The sequence below is a fragment of the Acanthopagrus latus genome, chromosome 2 (assembly GCF_904848185.1).
Source record: "Acanthopagrus latus isolate v.2019 chromosome 2, fAcaLat1.1, whole genome shotgun sequence".
NCBI classification, from domain to species: Eukaryota; Metazoa; Chordata; class Actinopteri; order Spariformes; family Sparidae; genus Acanthopagrus; species Acanthopagrus latus.
The window spans coordinates 5,893,635-5,914,234 of NC_051040.1; the positions used below are offsets into that span (position 1 = coordinate 5,893,635).

The 20,600-nt window shown below is 41.1% G+C and overlaps 1 protein-coding gene, 1 long non-coding RNA gene and 1 other non-coding gene across 4 annotated transcripts; 2 read left to right on the forward strand and 1 right to left on the reverse strand.

The window, feature by feature from the left end:
* Positions 1–1,607: 1,607 nt before the first annotated feature.
* Positions 1,608–7,315, reverse strand: nek3 (NIMA related kinase 3). Of its 2 annotated transcripts, XM_037087612.1 has the most exons (13): positions 6,967–7,310; positions 6,490–6,583; positions 6,275–6,372; positions 6,104–6,187; positions 5,689–5,756; positions 5,489–5,575; positions 4,623–4,677; positions 4,163–4,363; positions 3,131–3,245; positions 2,729–2,881; positions 2,480–2,611; positions 2,222–2,339; positions 1,608–1,957 (listed from the first exon to the last, which is right to left on the reverse strand). In XM_037087612.1, the coding sequence occupies exons 1-13, from the start codon at positions 7,081–7,083 to the stop codon at positions 1,891–1,893; spliced, it is 1,389 nt and encodes a 462-aa protein (XP_036943507.1). In that variant the 5' UTR covers positions 7,084–7,310; the 3' UTR covers positions 1,608–1,890. The 2 variants fall into 2 exon arrangements, 1 of the variants encoding a protein (XP_036943507.1); XR_005072721.1 differs by lacking the exon at positions 1,608–1,957 and having other exon boundaries at positions 2,480–2,630; positions 2,677–2,881; positions 6,967–7,315.
* A 384-nt stretch (positions 7,316–7,699) lies between these two features.
* On the forward strand, positions 7,700–7,772 carry trnak-uuu. The gene has a single exon. It is a non-coding gene; the product is annotated as a tRNA-Lys (tRNA).
* A 1,815-nt stretch (positions 7,773–9,587) lies between these two features.
* Positions 9,588–16,925, forward strand: LOC119007751. Its single transcript, XR_005071224.1, has 3 exons — positions 9,588–9,883; positions 11,281–11,373; positions 16,800–16,925. It is a non-coding gene; the product is annotated as an uncharacterized LOC119007751 (long non-coding RNA).
* The last annotated feature ends 3,675 nt before the right edge of the window (positions 16,926–20,600 follow it).

The window sequence follows — 20,600 nt, forward strand, 5'->3', positions numbered from 1 at the left end:
ATGGTGAGGAAGTTGTACTTGAATCATGATCATTAATACACTTTGCTCAGTACGGGCCTTAAAAGGTGGAAGTACTACAAGAAGAGTCATTCTACCTTAATAAAACTCTGTAAAAACTGTGTATCTTATGCAACAAAACTACAAGTGCTGTGTAATGACTAATAAAGAGCTGATATGCTATTAATATGCTTGCAGATAATAACTAGTTGATTGTTAATGTGTGTACAATAAATTAAAGCGTTTCTGATGAGAGAACAAATAAAGGAACCAAAGAGTCCAACACAGGATGTGATGAGGCACATGAAACTGTGACTGATATCCTGATACTGTCCTGATGCTCAAGGCTAAACCCGCCAACCTCAAACCCTCCAACACACTATAGTAGCCCTTAATACTGTATGAAAAGCAGCAAGCAGACCCCTCAGTAGACATTAGATGTCTGAGCTGTAAAGAGTCACTCTGGTTCATCATGCGTGCTGATGAGAGACCCTCCTATCTGCAGGACACACAGCATGCTGGTGCTGCAGCTTAGCAATGTTACACCACTTTATCTGTATCTTTGCTAAACATGAACATCTTTGGAGGTACGAGGGGAAACACAGTTAGAACAAAAAAGCAGGGGGCTGGAGTGTGAGCTGCGGAGGGGGATTCAGTGTGTCTTCAAGATAAGGGGCGAGCCGCAGCTCCGGGCTTCCTCAATAAAACACATCATGGCCAGATATCTGGCACACGACTCCCATATAGCAGAGTCTTACTGTCAGCCAATGGGAGGCCTCAGTCACCAGAGGCACTTTGGCAGCAGGATAATCCATCCCTGGTGTGACTGTTGGTGAATCAGCATCATTATGGTCTTGTTGACTCAAGGGTCTGTAGTATCTATATCCTGCTGAGCCCAAACCGTTACGGGCGAGGCTTGGCTTTTGTCTCACTGCAGCCAAACATGTGGTTCAGCCGTTTGTCTGCCTATTATTTCATGTACTGTTGAGCTTTTAATTTGGCAAACCAAACAGAGTGACATGCTCTACTTGTTCCCTCCCTTAAAAGTCTTTACGCTCTTCAGGATGCCAAAAATACCCAGAATATAGTCCTTTAAATTCACATATAAACAGGGAGAGCAGTCACAGATTTTAACAGAGGTTTAATTTCTGAAGCAGGAACTTCTTTTCTCACTCCTACCAGTCCTTTCAACTCCACCTAGTGGTTCATACTCAGCATTTACTGCAGGAAAAGCCCGGCACCGTCTCCCCTCTGTGTCTGCACTGTAGTGGCCGGGGCAAATTAAAAAATAACACAGCAGCTACAGGCTCCAGATGTATGCTTGGTTAGTGTCTCGCCAAGAGAATAAAAGACCAAGAATACCAATGACTGAACGTGTTTAGTCTACTTTTGACATTGCAGAGGAAATAAGACATCAAAAGGCGCGGGCGGGCATGAAAACGGTGTGACCCCACAGAGACCCAGCTGCTCCGAATCCAATATTTCCTGCTTCCTCCGACAAGACAAACAGAAGCTTCCAGACGGCTTCAATCTACTGGGAATGTTATCATTGGTAACCTGATGTACACAGCAGATGTTTGAATCAAATGACAGACAGACACACAAACAAACTGTGTGAAAAAAGGCTTTACGACAACAAGCTGAACCACATTCAATTTAAATTTCGATGTTTTGCTGCAGAACGTTTGTGTAAAGCTTCAAATAACAGCAAAGATAAAAAAAAAACAACAACTTTGAGCTCAGCTGGGTTTTGTAAACTTGTATTAAACCTGCTATAAAAAATTGCTCCTCATTTATAATACCGGGACTTAAAAACATCAAGTGAAATGATTTTGGCACATGCGAACTGTTTTTTATCAAATGTAAACATTAATAACGACAGCAAAGGAGGCTTTAGTGTTCTGAAAACATTTTCTCAGCTTCATCCATCCAGTCGCACGGAGATTCTTCCTCAAAGTCTCTGTGAAGACAGAACAAGCAGAACAAACATGTTTTTAACTTTGTTTTCTAACAAAGAGCGCACGTTGAAAGAATTCTTCATTTTCAAAGGATTCTGTTATTCTACAATGATGCTGTGTGTCGTTATTTGCTGCTGAAGTGCAGTTTGTGTATATTGATAGCCTACAAAAAAAGAGTATCCAAGAGTATCCAAATCTAACCAACAGATACCTGAAGAGTTTAATATTTGAGTCCAGCCCTATTTTAATGTGCCAGGGTTACTTACGTGTCCTCGTCATCAGAGCGAGGCTGAAGCCGGTCCTCATCTATGGCCACTGCTGCCTCAGGACCGTCGGTGTCGTCACCCTGCGGCTGAGACAAGGGTCCCACCAGAGGGTCTTCACCTGAGACCACAGGGGACCATTAATATCATCCACTACACTGATCGATTCATATCACCAGGGCAATAACTCTGATGAGTATTACTGTGTGTTACAGGAAAGCTGCTTCTCTCAAAACAACATGTATTCAGATATCAACACACCTCCTCTGTTGATTAAGAAGGTGCTGGAGGCTCTGCTCAGCCGGGCCTTCTCCAGCAGACTCAGAAGCCTCTCAGGAGGATCTTTGTCCCATCGTCTCCTCTGCCTGCTGCCCTCTGGCTCCTCTGACACACCTGGGAAAACAGGACGCATCTCACGTCTTCTGATACCGCATCAAACTTCCTAAACTTAAATTTGCAAATGAGGAAGAGAAATTTCTGCTACTGCTGTCACACTTCTATGAGAACAACCTGCGAGAGTCTGGCTGGTTGACGTCATGCTTTCAGATGAGATGAGGCTGGCATTGGCCAACATCTGCACCACGGAGTCTGACGGATCAGCACGCCACTGTTTTCTAGGAGCCGGCTCTCTGCTTTCACAGTGGGCTCCAGGTAACTCCACACCTGGGGACAAATCCGACAATAGATTATTTCTAATACTGTTATTTGTAATCTATTTGCTGTTTTCAAAAGGGTCCTGACAAGGAAAACACTGGAATAAATCCTGCAATACATAACTGACAGTGCTTATGTTTTCACTGACAGACACATGGATTTTCCTCTAAGTCTTCATAAAAATGTCAGTTATGTAATCCTCCAAGAACTGACAACTTTTTTCTACTACTACATTGTTAACTTTGACTTAGACTCTACCTTCAGACGTTGATGTTTTTATTAAACTCTTCTCTCCCAGAAGGTTAGCCACCTTCACTCCCTCTTCTCTGTCCCACCGACCCGTCCGCCTCCCCTGCTCCTCCGCCTCTATCGCCTGTAAAAGATACAAAGCAGTGCAGTAAATCAAACACATAACATGAGCTCGGCGGCCATCTGAACCAACAGCGGCTTGTCAAAGGTCGGATTCCACACATAGGGTCGCCACAGCTGGGGAAGAGTGTGTAAGAGTTTAAATTCTCACTTCAACACCATGTGGTGACAGAATGTCATTTTGATGGATGGACGGCCATAAACTCACTTCAGGTTCAACTGTTTGAGAGGCCGTCATCAGGCAGGAAGCTCCCCCGCAGCGAGCTGCACGTTTAAGTGCACAGGTGGGAGAGATGTTTCAGTGTCATTTGTTTTTTTCCTTCCTGGTGCTGATTTTGTTACCTGACCTTTTGTGTATACCACAAGTGTTGCCACACATAAACTGATATTTGTTGAAAAAAAAAAGGATTATGTAATTTTAATCAATTCTTAAGCAAATACTTTTATTGGAGCCATTACTTTCCTTTCAATTATATTTTAATTTCATCCTGAATTGCAGGAATCACTGATGACTGAGATATTACCGCAAAAGAGGGTTTAGAGGTAAAAAGCGCTAAAAAATGGGTCCTGTCTGAGAACCTAATTTTTGAAAACTGCACTCTCTGTTTCTTCTAGTCTCATGAGCAGTGGAGTGGACAATCGTCCAGTCGATGTACAATCAGATGTTTTAGGGCATACATACATACATACATACATACATACATTTATGGACAGTTGTGAGAGTGGAAATGATACTTGTGCACCTGTTGCCACAATGATTGAGATTTTAAAAGGAATCTGGTGCACACAGCATTATAAATCTATCAGAAACAAGACATATGGGTGTTTCTGTCTTTGCGTTTTAGCCATGAACCTAAACTGAGTAAGATGCATATGGCCATTGTTTTCGTTATGGGAACAACCCTAACCCTGTGTTTTTACCTGGGAGGACAAATGTTTACGCAGGAGTCTGGCCACCCGGTGAGAGGTGAGGATGGTGTGCAGGGACGGCCTGTCCTTTGGGTTTGTCTTAAACATCTGCTTGATCAAATACTGCAGCTCGTAGGGTAGGTGACTGGGGAGGGGAGGGTACGCACCCCGACACACCTTTAGAATCAGGTTCTTCCAGCTGGGCGCCTGGAACTGGACACAAGAATTAGGCGTGAGCAGCGGTGAAACAACAAACCAGGCCGCAACATCTGAGCCACAAAAAACACACAGCGGATAATCAAACTCAGCTGAAGATACAGGGCCTCCACCAGTCCACCACAATGCCTCGCAGTATCTCATGGTGTTGTAAGATGACAGCTGAGCTATTTTATATAATGATTCATTGAGAATATTTGGAGAGAGGCCCACAGTCAAACCCGTGGTGCATGCAGAGTGAAGGGAGGAGATATACCGGGTGTCGCAGGGTGCAGAGCTCGTAGAGAACGCAGCCCAGAGACCACACATCACTGCAGAACACATAAACATACAGACGGTTATTCACTCACAGCAGACATTCGTCATGTACTGGCACAGTCGCAGAGATACAAGAATGGTTAACCCACACAGGAGTTACATAATCACTGCTGAGCTGAGAACTCAGCAGAGAACACAGACTGTTTTGTAAACTCTTCATTGTTGGTGCACATCAAGCCCGACTAATGAAAAGCTTTGTGTTCCCAAGCGATGTTGATGAAAAATCAATATCTGGAGGAGAACCGTGAAAGCCACAACAAAGACGGTGTGATTTATTTTTTTCTACGTTATCTAATTAAAGTCTGAGATGTCAGAGTTTTCAATTAAAGTAGCAATGAGTGGATCTTTAAAAAAAAAACATTTTTATTTTTGTTTGTGCTCATAACTACTTCCCCTGCAAAGCAATGTTCAAAATAGACAAACTGCATGTTGTACTCACTATGCCACATCTGGAATATTGTAAAACTGCACTCTTGATTTTGTACAAACATTATATTTATGCACACTGTATCATCACCTACAGTACCACCCATCTGGAATGTTAAATTATAGGAATTAAAGTTCTCTAAAATGATAGTGTCACTACGAGAAGGCCAATAATGTTTGCATCCTGCATCACAAGCACGAATATCTTGTCAAGATAAAGCCACCACTTTTGAGTTTTTCTAATGTTTGGCATTTTGAGCATTTTTCATGTTCTCTTTTGTTGTTCTTTTATATTTGGGGGAATTAATTTCCCCACATGACGCTGAGCGTGTACCATATAAAATAGAGAGCCAGTCGAACATGCATGGAAACATGTACCTCTTATTGTTGTACGGCTTGTTGTCCCAGATTTCTGGAGCCACATAGTATGGTGTCCCAACATATGTATGAGCGTAGGCCTTGGAGCTGCAGCACATTTACAAAATATGGTCAAAGTTGAATGTAACAGCAGCAAATAGAGCACTGAGCGTTAGCTTCATAATGGCAAAATACAAACCGCTGTCTTTCTCCTCATGTACCTGTTCAGAATACACGCTGATCCAAAGTCCCCGAGCTTGATTGTCCCATTATCTGTCAGGAAAATGTTCTGGGGTAAGGAAATGAGAGAGAAGTCACGACTTAACGTGAAGCAAAAAAAAAAAAAACCAAGAGCAGTCAACCATGGCAAAATGAAGCATTAGTGGGAGTGGGGCATTAGTCGCTCATCATCGTTCGTTTCATTTCACTCCACACGGACGAGATTCTATCAACACACAATCGACCAATGAACTAAATCAGTGGCTTCTTGTTCTGTACATAAAAAAAAACCGTCTGAGCCTCATGAGCTCATGTCTGCTCTCCCTATAATAATACATTTAACTGTTTTTTGACATAAAATCAAAATCTATCAACACAATAATGATTCTAAACTTTAAAGTCTGACGAATCATGTACCTTGGACTTCAAATCTCTGTGCAAAACCCGTTTATCATGGACATGCTTTGTCGCAGCACACATCTGAGCAAACCACCTCAAGATCTGGAGACAAAAAGGGGATTAAAAAGGAGAACAAATCAATCATAATATTGTTAAATGTGCGAGTAGTTGCAGATAGTCCAGGCCTACATCATCAACAGGGAACTGCGCTGTCTTCTGCTGGCGGATCCTCTGGAGCAGGTCTCCTCCTCTGCAGTACTCCATAACAATACACAGGAGGTCATCAGCTGAACAAACACAATCACATTGCCTATTTTGCAATCCAAACAATAATGAGTGCATGTCACCAGAGTCCACCGCAACTTGTAATAAGTTTTAAAAGGGAGTGCTGGGTGTGTGAATACCTTCGAATGCCTCCCTGAAGGCCACAATATTAGGATGTTTCATTCTGGACAGCAGGACGGCTTCTCGCCTCGATTTTTCCAATTTGGACTGATTCTATAAAAATGCAAATACAGGCGTGAATGCATTCTGTCTAATGCAAAACAAACAGCCTCCACGTCTGTGTGCAGGCAGCAATCTGGTGGGTTATGAGCACAGAACAAATAACATTTCCATATCCGACTCCAGGCTATCACACAATGGTCTGAATTCAAATATAATGTGCAGCAGTGTAGGAAATCCTACATGTATTCATGTTTTATTCACCATGTTTTTACTCAAATGATTTTACAAAATATACCTGCGGCACTGGGTGGGGGTGTTGAGGGTGTTGGGGATGTTGGGGGGTGGGGTCTAAGTCCAGTTACCTGTTCTACCGCTCAGGTGAGGATGAACCTACCAGCATGCACAGTACATCACTATCTATGTTTGTAAAGTACCTTTGGCAGCTGGACTTCCTTCACCACATACTCCTCCTGACTGCATTTACAGCGGACCAACAAAGCCCGACCGAAGGAGCCTTCACCGATGACTCTGTGGAGTATGTACCGCTCCATGGTTCAGAGGATAAACACACGTAGAAGAAATCTCGTTACAGCGGACCGAGGCGGTGGAGGCGGCACTTCACATGAATACTGTCTTGTTTTATTCTTCAGTGCTCACATAGAGACCATAAAAAAGTGGTAACAAACGAGTAAATCACCTAAACACCTGGTTGGACTCGGGCCGTTTGTTCTTTGACCGCAACTTCCTTGTTATTGTATGACGTAGACGGAGGCACACATGTGCTGCGCACTGTGGCCGCCAGATGGCAGTAGACCACAGTCCGCTCACTAAATCTACATGATGATGTTTAAAAGGTCCTAAATACAGTTCTCTTTACTTGTAGAAAAATCGTGTCATATTGAAGGATATTATACTTTTTCTTGACCATTTCATCTGCAAATGTGTTCACGTTTTTAATCAGTTTTGAAGAGTTGCACACTAGACTCTGTTCGTGTTGCTCCTTTTCCACCTTTGTCTTGACATATTGTCCATGATGTAAAATTCATGAATGGAGCAGTGACACAAGTCTGCTGATAAACATTTTTTTCCTTCGTACTTTTACAGAACAAGTACGTTTTAAAAATACCACGTGACACAGGGTAGTACGTCACGCAAGTTACGCTCAGAGCCCGGATAGCTCAGTCGGTAGAGCATCAGACTTTTAATCTGAGGGTCCAGGGTTCAAGTCCCTGTTCGGGCGATAGAAATTTTGATTCACATGTCACACAGTGTATGTAGTATGTAAGTATAGAGCTATCTGGTGAGACATCCTACACTTCTTTCACAAGTCAGTAATGTTTGCATCCTGTATCGTGAGCAAGAATTCCTGGTCCAGAAAAACACACCACTGTTGAGATCATCTCTTTTTTATTTTGGCATTTTGAGCATCACAAGCCATGTTGCCATGATGTTCCATTACAATGAGGGAACACCAAAATTTACAAAATCTTTGTAAAGAAAAGGAGAATTCTCTGTAAAGACATAAGGAATTTTAGAGTACTCTTTTTATCCCTGTATAAATCAGAAAATAGTGTAAAGTTTTGTTTAAGTGAGACTTGACGGAGAAAAAATCTGAAATGCAATATCCTCTACATTTTTAGATAAAACTGGTGAATAAGGGTAAAAAAACAAAAAAACAAAAAACAATTACCATGAAAATTATCATATTGATTACTTTAATTTCAGACAATGATTTTTGTATATCACAATTTATTATCTAATGTTATGTTAAAATATGCAAATGAGAACCTTTCTAATTAAAAACGCACATATTTTACAGAACATAAATCTAAACTTAAAGGTTTTGAGCAGAGGGATCTCTCCTCTCCCTCCTAAGGCATTATCCCAGGTAACAGTCACTCAGGTGTAGTCTCACTCATTTGGCCTATAAAATAAGTCCCGCCCACAGACGCGGTGACGACAGCAGGTAGTGCGCGCCAAAAGGTTGGCTCATTTCATGCGCGAAAATAAGATCCAGAGGCCGCGGTTCGGCAAGACTAAATGTTGCTGTCTGATCCTTACTCGGATCGGAACAGGGCTTCTCAGAGGACGCCAACAAGGTGTGTAAACCATTCTGTGTAAATCTGCTTTATTTGTACAGTTACCTGCTCAGTAAAGGTATGTTTATTTATGTGTGGGAACATTATCAAATTAAAGCTGCGAGCAGCGTTGGTCGGGCCCTCGCAGTCCACGCACCTCGGGGCATGCTGCCGTCAGGGCTTCCGCACGCAACGCCTCGAAGAAGCCGTTTCTTTATAATTTGGTGGCCTGCTCCCGCTGGCATTAAGTAATGCACGCTGAAGACAGAAAAAAGAGCGTGTACTGCTGCACGATTCCCCAGACAAAGACTGAGATGACGGTCCGCTTCTGGAGCTGGCTGACGAAAATGTCCACATGAGGCATGATGCAATGAAATAGTTTCGGGAAGAAGCTGAAAGTATCATCGTCCAGTAGCTGAAGAGAATTTTTTCTCCAGTTCTTCCAGCTGCTCTACACTCTGGCGATGATGTCACGCACTCTAGCTCACGCAATACACACCCATTATAAAATCAGAAGAAGGCCTAAAAATCCGTAAAACTAAAACTGTGATGATTTGGAAATCGTAAGAGATTTTTAAAAACTGAATACATGCCCAACAGTTCAAGGTCTTCTCACTCTTTAAAAGGTGGAATGGTATCTGTAGCTCAAAGCATGAAGCACAAGAAGAGGTTGAAAGTCGATGAGTTTTGAAGAGGATTTTAAGATTTTCCCATTTACTTTCCATTCAAACTAATCAGACTGCGACCAGATCGCCATCTATTGGCCGATTTGCACCAAATTTTACACAGAGCCTCATCAGTCCATGGAACACAATTATGAACATTTACGTGATAATCAGACCGTATTTTGTTTAGATGTGCAAGATTGTCTGCTTTCAACACAATATGCAGGAATTTTGTTGCAGGTTCCCTGCTCGGGCCCTAATAAAGAATCGCTTCAAAAACAATAGGGTCCTCACAGGTTCCCTGCTCGGGCCCTAATTAAGGATCCATGGCGGGACTCAAACCCAGAGCAGAAGCAAAGCCTCCATTCACATCCTGCTCTACCACCTGAGCTAAACACCATTATGAGTTCACACTGGATGAATAAACACAATGAGTCCCGCCCACAGACTTTCTGACGAATGCAGGTGGAGCGCGCCGAAAAGGGGCGGTCTCGCTCGTTTCCCGCGTGAAATTAGTGGATTTCCCTCCAAAACTGTAGATGTGTATTTAAATAGCTGTTGGATCGTCACTCTGGTTCCAGCGGCTCTACTCTGAGGACACGAATACGGTCAGTAAACTCTTCTGTACGAATCTGCTTTATGTGTGTGCTTACCTGCTCAGTTCAGGTGTGTTCATGTCTGTGTGGGAGTTGTATAGATCTCATGTGATTAGCCCAGGTGATGTTCCTTTATATCAAAGAGCTCCACATTGCAAAGTAACCTCCATGTTGTCTCAGCCTAGTGCCGGTTAAAATGGAGCCAGCCTCCCTCTCATGTCGGTCAGATTTGTTTTTGCCTCAAATGTTTCTGAAATAACTCTGAACACGAAACTGTAGACGTCTCGTATAACTGTTTAGTGTTGAGATAAATTCGGCTGGAACATAATTCTGTAATTACATCCATTTAAACGCTCCGCGGACTGTATGTTTTGCCCAATGCACCAAACTCCATTGTGATTTTGGCCGTTTTATATCTGCGGTGTTTATTACATGAACACTGCACAGTTAAGTAAATTTGGGTCACTGTCTCAGAACAAGTCGCTAGTTTCGTTAAATTCGGCTTGAAGTATTATTTATTTATTTATTATTTTAAACGGCATGAAAGCTGGTTAGCTAACGTTTACTGGTCAGTTTAAGTCAGTGGTTATGTTAGCTAGCTGAGTTTAAATTTGTTGGAGATGCAATGCAAGGTTTGGAAACATGTTACCGGCGGCTCAGCTGCTTTATTAACGGGCTACTGACACTATAATGAGCTTATAAAGACGTCTGGGTCATTTCATCGTTGTGTTTTTACAGACGGGTTTGCATGTTAGCTAAGGTGTGTGTCTGTTGGAGAGTGTTAGCATGACGCCATTATCGTGCTGTGTAATGTTAGCTTGTTAATACTATCATCTTTACAGCTGAATATCTGAGTACAGCACAGTTAGCTAACAGGCTCCAGGTGCTCAATAATGTCTCAGTATGTTAGTATGTCAGCATCTAGAAGGTCATTTTGAGCAGCTAAAGTAGTTTATACACAAAATAAGCAGCCTCATTGTAGCTGCACAGCATGTATTCAGTGTGTTTGTCTCAGTTTTGGTTTAATGTGTTACTGCAATCACTGCACTGTGTGTCAAAAGATAGACTCATATTACTTGTGTATAAAGCTCTTAATGTTCTCAGAACTTATTACATTTGGTTTACATTTGTTTTACCTTTAAAAAACACATTTATTAAATCAGATGAAAGTAGATTTTATAGTGCAGAGTGATGTGAGACTCCTGAGGTGATGTCATGCACGTGGTCACAGACCGCTATATCATTCTTTATTATGAAATGATAATCCTGTAAGAAATCCCATTTTGCCAGATGTGTCTATACTCTGTCCATACATCTTTTTTCTGCTTACAATCAGAATATGTGTATACACACAGACATGTATGCATGTAGTCATCATGTTATACTAAAGTGCCTCCTCCTCTCTCCAGGTGAACAGTGGGACTTGTCTTCAGCTTCAGGTGGAACAGCTCTGACCTGTATGGTGATCAGACCCGGAGAGGAGACACACCTGGTCCAACCAGGTCAGTGCAATATAGGTGCAAAAATTAGAGGCAGAAAGTGTGAGTTTTGTCAATTTCTGCTCATTAATACTCTATGATCAGTAAATGATTTTAGAGGATAGTCGAGTCTCATTCACAGGTCGTTGAATACCGACAGTTTGGGTTGGCAGAAGCCATGACAGTGTCACTGTTGGGACACTAGTCTCTCTCCCTCTTTTTCTGTTTGTCTTTAAAAAAGCTAATTAAAAAGGCAAACAAATTTGCAAGCAAGCAATGTACAGGTTAGTTCAATGGGGAATAAAAGAAGGAAGTCATAGTATTTTAATATTTACTAAGTGCGATATTGTAGCCAGCTGGCATTGTTTAAGTTTAACGAACACCTGCATTTATATATATTATGAATTATATAATTATATTTTATTTAACATGTATATCTCCACTGTTCAGCCACAACATTAAAACAACTGACAAGTGAAGTGAGCATTGATCATCTTGTTACAATCAAATGTTCTGCTGGGAAACTTTGAGTTCTGTCATTTCTGTGGATTCTCTTTGACAAACACAGCCACCCAAACACCGTTCAAACCAACTGCACCCCCTCATGGCAAAGAACCCAAGGCCTCAAACTGGTCTTCTCATTGTCCAGATCCCACTTCAGCTGAGCATCTGCTGGATGCGCCAGAACCAACTCCAATCCATGTTGGGGCCCCCATGGATCGGTCTTGGCTCTGACTGCATCCAGTGGAAGCTCAGCTGGATTGAGATCTGGGGAATCTGGAGGTCATATTGACACCTTGAGCTCTTTCCCACGTTCCTCGGGTCGTTCCTGAGCAGTTTTTGCAGCGTTGCAGGCGTGTTGTCCTGCAGGGGGCGCACTGCCACCAAGGAGTGCTGCTGCCATGAGGGCGTGTACTTGGTCTGCAGCTGTGTTTGGGTGACTGGTGTTTGTCAAAGAGACATCCACACGAATGCTGGGACCCATGGCTTCACAGCCGAACATGGCATTGGAACAAAATCATCCATGTTATTTATTTCACCTGTCACTGTTATAATGATATGACTCTCAGTGTATACACATGTTAAATACTCTATATATGTCTAAAATATCTATATGTCTATATTTCCTCTCAGTAAATCAAAATCTGATTGACCTGATTTGATTTGATAAAGCAAAACCTGTTTGAAATACTTGTACTTCCTTTGAACCCTGTTGGGTTTGAGCTGGGACTTTTACATTTAAATGGACAGCTTCATTTATGTAGATTCAACACTAACATTAGCCTCGGCGTATTCCCCTAGCAGGCCACTAATAAGGATCCTATTCAGTTTCTGACGTGCAGCTGTGTGGTGGTGAAGTTTTTGGTTTAGAAGCGGTTCTTGTGGTCACATTCATGGTAGAGGTGCAGCAAACTGAGCTGTAAACACCAGCAGAATGACCGGAGACATGTTAATTTTTGGTGGCTTGTGTAAGGTTTGTTAGCAGTAGCATTCTTATTCATGGTAGAAGTGCAGCGGATTGAGAGCTACGACACCAGCAGAACTGAGCTGAGACGTGTTGTTTTGGAGGCCTTGTGGTGTAGAGCTTTCTGGGGACAAAAGTTCAGTAAGAGCAGTCCCGTTGTTAGTGGTCTGCCAGGCTTACCTGGTGTTATTGTAATTTATAGTTTAACTTGGCCAGACTTCAGCTATCTTCAATGGCAAATGCCCGAGTGCAGTCCATCGGAGCTGTAAGCAGTGTTTTCCATGAATGGCAGTAGTCAGGCCTTTGATCAGTTGCTGGTATTGGTAATAGCGTATCTTACGAGCCCTCGTGCGATCCCGCCAACTTACAGGTCCCTCATGTTCAGACACCTATGGTTGGTAGAAGCGTGCACAAAGTGTGCGTGTTTAGCTTGGGCTTCGGCCTGGCTAGGGACATGCTCAGGGCCACGGTAGAAGCTAGCCTGACGCCACTAAAGCGGCTTGGATCTCTGCCCTCAACTGTCCATGACGATTTCCCTCGCGAGTTCAGTGTGTATGGGCGCGATGCCTTTGCTTGAAGATAATGTTGAACTCTGTGATAAAACAAAATGTTAAAAAAAAAAAAAGAATTGCAGGAATTCAATTTCTTGCAAGTGTGTGCAACAGCATCCTGCTTGATAACACCAAGCAGAGATCATTACAAAGCTGTTACAGGGCCCTCGGCCTTAATGCCCAGCAGACCACTGATAACGATCTGAATGTGTTGTGGTGACATTTTTTCTTTGGAAGCAGTTGTTGTTGTTGTTGTCATGTTAATGGTAGAGATGTAGTGAAATGATAGCTACAGATACTTTGAGTGGTTGTTAATTTGTCTGAGTACTTCTGAGTGTATTGAAGGTTTGTTTTTAGTTCTTGTACATGTGCACTTGAGCGCGCAACTGTGTGCTCAGAGAGTGCTTGATAAGCTTTATGAAGCCTTTGGAGTTGTTGTCTTGTGAACTGATAGCTAGGAACAGCTTGAGCGGTTGTTAGTTATTTTGCACCCTTCGGAGTGTATTGAAGGTTTGTTTTTAGTTCTTGTACATGTGCACTTGAGCGCGCAACTGTGTGCTCAGAGAGTGCTTGATAAGCTTTATGAAGCCTTTGGAGTTGTTGTCTTGTGAACTGATAGCTACAAACAGCTTGAGTGGTTGTTAGTTATTTTGCACCCTTCTTAGTGTATTGAAGGTTTGTTTTTAGTTCTTGCACATGTGCACTTGAGCGCGCAACTGTGTGCTCAGAGAGTGCTTGATAAGCTTTATGAAACCTTTGGAGTTGTCTTGTGAACTGATAGCTACAAACAGCTTGAGCGGTTGTTAGTTATTTTGCACCCTTCGGAGTGTATTGAAGGTTTGTTTTTAGTTCTTGTACATGTGCACTTGAGTGCGCAACTGTGTGCTCAGAGAGTGCTTGATGAGCTTTATGAACCCTCGGAAGTTGTTGTTCTGCTGGCGAAAACGTCGTGGTATGAAGCTTTTCAGGCTAACATTGTTAGCTAAACAATGTTGAGTGCCGTAAGCTACAATAGCCAGTTCGCCACTGTAGAGTTCCAGGCACCAAAGTTCAGTAATAGCAATCCAGTTGTTTGTGGTCAGGCTTGTGTGAACTGACCAACCAGACCAGACTTAAGTCCCACCTCAAAACCCATAGGATTCAAGGAGAGTTTTTACAACCACTGGATAATCACAAAAAATGTATATAAAAATGTATCTTGAAATAAAATGTAATTGAAAATACATGTCTTCTCACTGTTAACAACTTGACTCTCTATGAGTCCTGTTAATAGCTCACAAAGTGCGTTATTTGACAACCTGAGAATGAGACTCAAAAAGCAGCTGTCTTTGTACAGAATTGCTTTATAAGTATGCCGGCATCATGCAATATATCAATTAATTAATAATTGTTCTCCATAATGCAGAACACTGGCTTGTCTCACATGGCCTCTCTAAGATCTCAACTTTCTGCTTTTAATGCTGATTAACTTAATCTATAATAATATATCATGTTTCATCAGCAAATGTTTAATATTGATATGAATCGACAAAGTAACTAGTAACTAAAGCTGTCAGACAAAGTACTGTGAAAGTATGAATAATATAGTTAAAACTAAATTTATGCAAAATATGAAAATTATTTAACATATATATCTATATATATATATATATATATATATATATATATATATATATATATATATATATATATGTGTGTGTCTATATATATATATATATGTATATATATATATATATATATATATATATATATACATATATATATATATATATGTATATACACTGTTCAGCCACAACATTAAAACAACTGACAAGTGAAGTGAGCATTGATCATCTTGTTACAATCAAATGTTCTGCTGGGAAACTTTGAGTTCTGTCATTTCTGTGGATTCTCTTTGACAAACACAGCCACCCAAACACCGTTCAAACCAACTGCACCCCCTCATGGCAAAGAACCCAAGGCCTCAAACTGGTCTCCTCATTGTCCAGATCCCACTTCAGCTGAGCATCTGCTGGATGCGCCAGAACCAACTGCCATCCATGTTGGGGCCCCCATGGATTGTTCTTGGCTCTGACTGCATCCAGTGGAAGCTCAGCTGGATTGAGATCTGGGGAATCTGGAGGTCATGTTGACACCTTGAGCTCTTTCCCACGTTCCTCGGGTCGTTCCTGAGCAGTTTTTGCAGCGTTGCAGGCGCGTTGTCCTGCAGGGGGCGCACTGCCACCAAGGAGTGCTGCTGCCATGAGAGGGTGTACTTGGTCTGCAGCTGTGTTTGGGTGACTGGTGTTTGTCAAAGAGACATCCACACGAATGCTGGGACCCATAGTTTCACAGCCGAACATGACATTGGAACAAAATCATCCATGTTATTTATTTCACCTGTCACTGGTTCTAATGTTGTGGCTCTCAGTGTTTACACGTGTTAACTGCTTTTTACAGACACACTCAAAACCTCCCAAAAAAGGCTAAAAACTTCCACAAATACAAACAAAACCTCCACAAATACACAAAACATTCTCAAATATACTCAAACCTCCACAAAAAACTTTAACAAATTCACTAAAAATTTCCATAAATTCACTAAAAACTTCCACAAATATACACAATACCTCCACAAATACAGTCAAACCTCCACAAATCCACAAAACGTCCATAAATTCACTAAAACTTCCACAAATATACACAAAACCTCCACAAATACACTCAAACCTCCACAAATCCAGAAAAAACTTAAACAAATTCACTAAAAATGTCCATAAATTCACAAAAAACTTCTACAAATAGACACAAAACCTCCACAAATACACTCAATCCTCCACAAATACACAAAAAGTCCATAAATTCACTAAAACTTCCACAAATATACACAAAACCTCCACAAATACACTCAAACCTCCACAAATCCAGAAAAAACTTAAACAAATTCACAAAAAATTTCCATAAATTCACTAAAAACTTCCACAAAAATACACAAAACCTCCACAAATACACAAAACGTCCATAAATTCACAAAAAATTTCCATAAATTCACTAAAACTTCCACAAATATACACAAAACCTCCACAAATACACAAAAAGTCCATAAATTCACTAAAACTTCCACAAACATACACAAAACCTCCACAAATACACTCAAACCTCCACAAATCCAGAAAAACTTGAACAAATTCACTAAAAATTTCCATAAATTCACTAAAAACTTCCACAAATATACACAAAACCTCCACAAATACACTCAAACCTCCACAAATCCACAAAAAACTTATACAAATTCATTCAAAATTTCCATTAATTCACTAAAAACTTCCACAAATAGACACAAAACCTCCGCAAATACACAAACCTCCACAAATTCACTAAAAACTTCCACAAATAGACACAAAACCTGCACAAGAGACGTGAAACTACCACTGCTCTTCTTTCTCATCTTGCAGGTGATGGACAGTTGAAAGGACGAATCACCAAGATGAGCCAATCAATGGAGACGAGCCGCCACAGGAGCCTGAACCTGTACTTCACGAGGGGGATCAAACATGGCTGATATATCTGCAGTTCACTGCGCGTTTCTCCAGAACGAGAGCAGCCAGGAGCTGAAAGTTGTGGGCAGAGGAACAGGCTGCTGAGGACGAGTTGGACGACGGTTTCCTGAAATGAATCCTGATTTCCTGTAAATCAAGTTTTTTGGACTGACATGTTGTTCTCAGACTGTGAGACTCCAGAACATCCTCATCAAAATAGACTCTTTGGTTTCTGTCCGTCTGTGATGAAGCATCAAATGAGTCTCTTGTGAAACAGACCTGGTTCAGTTTGTTCACTTAATTCACATCATCTTTCTACAAACTCCCCTGTTTTTTATTGGCATTTTGCTTTTATTAAAGCAGAGAAGATGGAAACAATTAGGCAGCTACCGACCTACTCATCCTGTACGAGAAGCTTGGTTTTTTAAACTGAGTACTTACTAATAACAAATAGAAGATGAGACCTGGTGAGCAGAAATGTACTAATTTGAAACAAAATCAAATGAGAAAACATTTAAAAATATGTAATGAAGAATATTTTCCATATTTTTTTCTTTGTAACCAAATGGAATCAAAATAAAGACATTTTCTTTGTAACTGTGTGACTGAAATGACTTATGTGACTGGTGCTTCTTGTCAACACCGTTTAGCTCTTGTGTGGGACATTTAATGTCTTAAATGTAGGCCACATGTTCACACCTTCACATCTAAATGTTGTTTAAAGTCTTATTTCACCTCTCAACTTTTATTCCAACTGTGTTATGTTATTGTATACAGAATCGCATCCTCGCCCATGGAGAAAGTGTTGCAGAATAACTGCAGACAAAGTGAACCAGAACATACAGTTCACATTTCCATTCACTTTCAGAGAGCTGAATGTGCTGAAAGGGAAACAGTACAGCTTGTTGGAACTTGTTCATCACTTCTTTTATTGAAACTTAAGCAGGAATGTGCAGGTTGTGTTCATCTTTGACATTCTGGACGAGTGTCGACTTCCTCTGGACTTTAGTCATCATCAGATCCTGTCTGATGTTACAGAGTCGACGTGCTGCTGACAAGCCTCATCAACTGCTTCCCTCTGCCTGTGACAGTTTCACTTGTGTGGGTCTGACTTAAGTGTGGGCCACATGTTAAAGTCTTCAAGTCTTATTTTACCTCTAAACGTTGTTTTTGTTCCCAACATGTGATGTCATTACTGTACAGAACTGCAGCCCCACCCACCGAGAAAGAATTGCAAAATAACGGCAATGACTGGAGACAGTCACAGGAAGTTACGTCATATCATTCTCAATTATTAAGTGATTATTATTATTATTATTTAGCTGTTTTATTAAACTTTACAAGGGGGACAAACGTACAACATCTAAACTGCTCTCACAGTTAACATATAAACCTTGACAGTGGTTTACTTTTAATTTATTATGTTAATATTTATTTTTGTAAGGAGCAATATTTTAAATAATCTAGTGTGTGGTCCTTTGACCTTAAATGTTCAGCTGCTAGGACAGGATTTAAGTGACAGAGCTGACATGATGTCACGCACTCTAGCTCACGCAATACACACCCATTATAAAATCAGAAGACGGCCTAAAAATCTGTAAAACTAAAACTGTGATGGTTTGGAAACCGTAAGAGATTTTTAAAAACTGAATACATGCCCAACAGTTCAAGGTCTTCTGACTCTTTAAAAGGTGGAGTGGTATCTGTAGCTCAAAGCATGAAGCACAAGAAGAGGTTGAAAGTCGATGAGTTTTGAAGAGGATTTTAAGATTTTCCCATTTACTTTCCATTCAAACTAATCAGACTGCGACCAGATCGCCATCTATTGGCCGATTTGCACCAAATTTTACACAGAGCCTCATCAGTCCATGGAACACAATTATGAACATTTACGTGATAATCAGACCGTATTTTGTTTAGATGTGCAAGATTGTCTGCTTTCAACACAATATGCAGGAATTTGTTGTTTTATATTTCGGCCGTTTTAAGGACTATCAAAATTCTTTTGATAACTTTTTGTCAGGGGGGTCCATAGATGCTTCACGCAAAATTTAATGCCAATTGGTCAAATTGCCTAGGAGGAGTTCGAAAAAGTAGCTTTTTCATTTGTCGCAATTTTGCGAATGGAAAGTTAATGTAAACGTGGGCGTGGCCTACACCAAATAATTCAGCTGCATGCAGGGAACATGTAGATAAAAGGTTTACCAATGTGTGACACAATATGTGTGAGTTATGGGCCAAAAACGCCTTCAAGTGGAAAACAGCGCCACCTGCTGGTCATTTTTGGTGTGTAAGTTGCAGGGGCTAGTCTATACCACGCCTATGAATTTCATTCCCATAAGTGTTATGGTTTGGGTACAGGGCCAAATATAATTTTAAACTGGCATCAGGGCGCTACCTAGTGGCCAATTGATAAGTCCTTTGTCAGATATCCTCAAGAGCGCAGTGGCAATGACTATACCAAGTTTGGTGTCAATCCGCCCAACCGATGTGGAGATATAAACTATTTGAATTTAAAGAGCGCCACCTTGTGGTCATCGCCTAACCTTTTGGACACATCATCAGGAATTCATGTCAAAGTATTATCTCAAGTTTCATGTCATTTGGACACACCGTTGTGGAGATATCCAGCACTTCCTGTTTGGCAGGAAATCTGCAGGAAGTTGTTATTTAATAATGTGAGTATTGTTTGGCCTATCAAAATTCTTTTAATAACTTTTTGTCATGAGGGTCCACAGATGCTGTGTGCCAAGTTTCGTGCAAATCGGTGAAATCGCCTGGGAGGAGTTCGAAAAAGTAGGTTTTCGACATTTTGCGACGTAGCGAAAAAAAAAACGGTAGGCGGAAATGGGCGTGGCCTATACCACGAGACTCAGCCCACTTCACTGAACGCGTGGATATAAGGTTTTTGAATGTGCGACAAAGTATATGGGAGTTATAAGCCAAAACGCGCTGTGCTTAATAACAGCGCCACCTAGTGGTGGAAATTCAGGACGACAATAGATTATAAAATTTTTCGCCAGGTGTGACTTATATTCCAAGTTTGGTGAGCTTTTGGGTATGTCCAGGCAGTGAAAAATGCAATCATTTCGTCCGAAGAAAAAAAAAAAAAAGAATCGCTTCAAAAACAATAGGGTCCTCGCAGGTTCCCTGCTCGGGCCCTAATAACCACATTGAATTAAATGCATTGTCAATGCTATGTTTACATTGGTGCACCAAACCTCATTGTGATTTTGAAGGCTTTTTCTCTGCCGTGTTCATAACCAGAATAACGCCACAGTAAATTCAATTTGGGACGCTATTTCAAAACAAGTGAATACTTTCGGTAAGGTCGGCATGAAAGTTTTTGTAATTAATTGACACAATCATCGTATTACATCAAAATAAATCCACTATGAACGTTGTGTTTTGTTCGGCGTACAAAACCTCATTGGGATTTTGAAGGTTTTTTTTCTGCCGTGTTCATAACCAGAATAATGCACAGTAAATTCAATTTGGGACGCTATCCCAAAACAAGTGAATAGTTTCAGTAAAGTCGGCATGGAAGTTTTTGTTATTAATTGACACAACCATCGTATTACATCGAAGTAAATCCACTATGAACGTTATGTTTTGTTCGGTGCACCAAACCTCATTGGGATTTTTAGGGTTTTTTCTCTGTCGTGTTCATAACCAGAATAATGCCGCAGAAAATTCAATTTGGGACGCTTTGCCAAA

Excerpts from the sequence above, each read along its gene's own strand:
- nek3 (XM_037087612.1), bottom strand. The coding sequence starts at position 7,083 with ATGGAGCGGTACATACTCCACAGAGTCATCGGTGAAGGCTCCTTCGGT. Across the intron at positions 4,678-5,488 it reads AAGCCGTACAACAATAAGAG|TGATGTGTGGTCTCTGGGCT; the intron begins GTACATGTTTCC and ends TGTGTTCTGCAG. Across the intron at positions 2,340-2,479 it reads CTTCTTAATCAACAGAGGAG|GTGAAGACCCTCTGGTGGGA; the intron begins GTGTGTTGATAT and ends CTGTGGTCTCAG.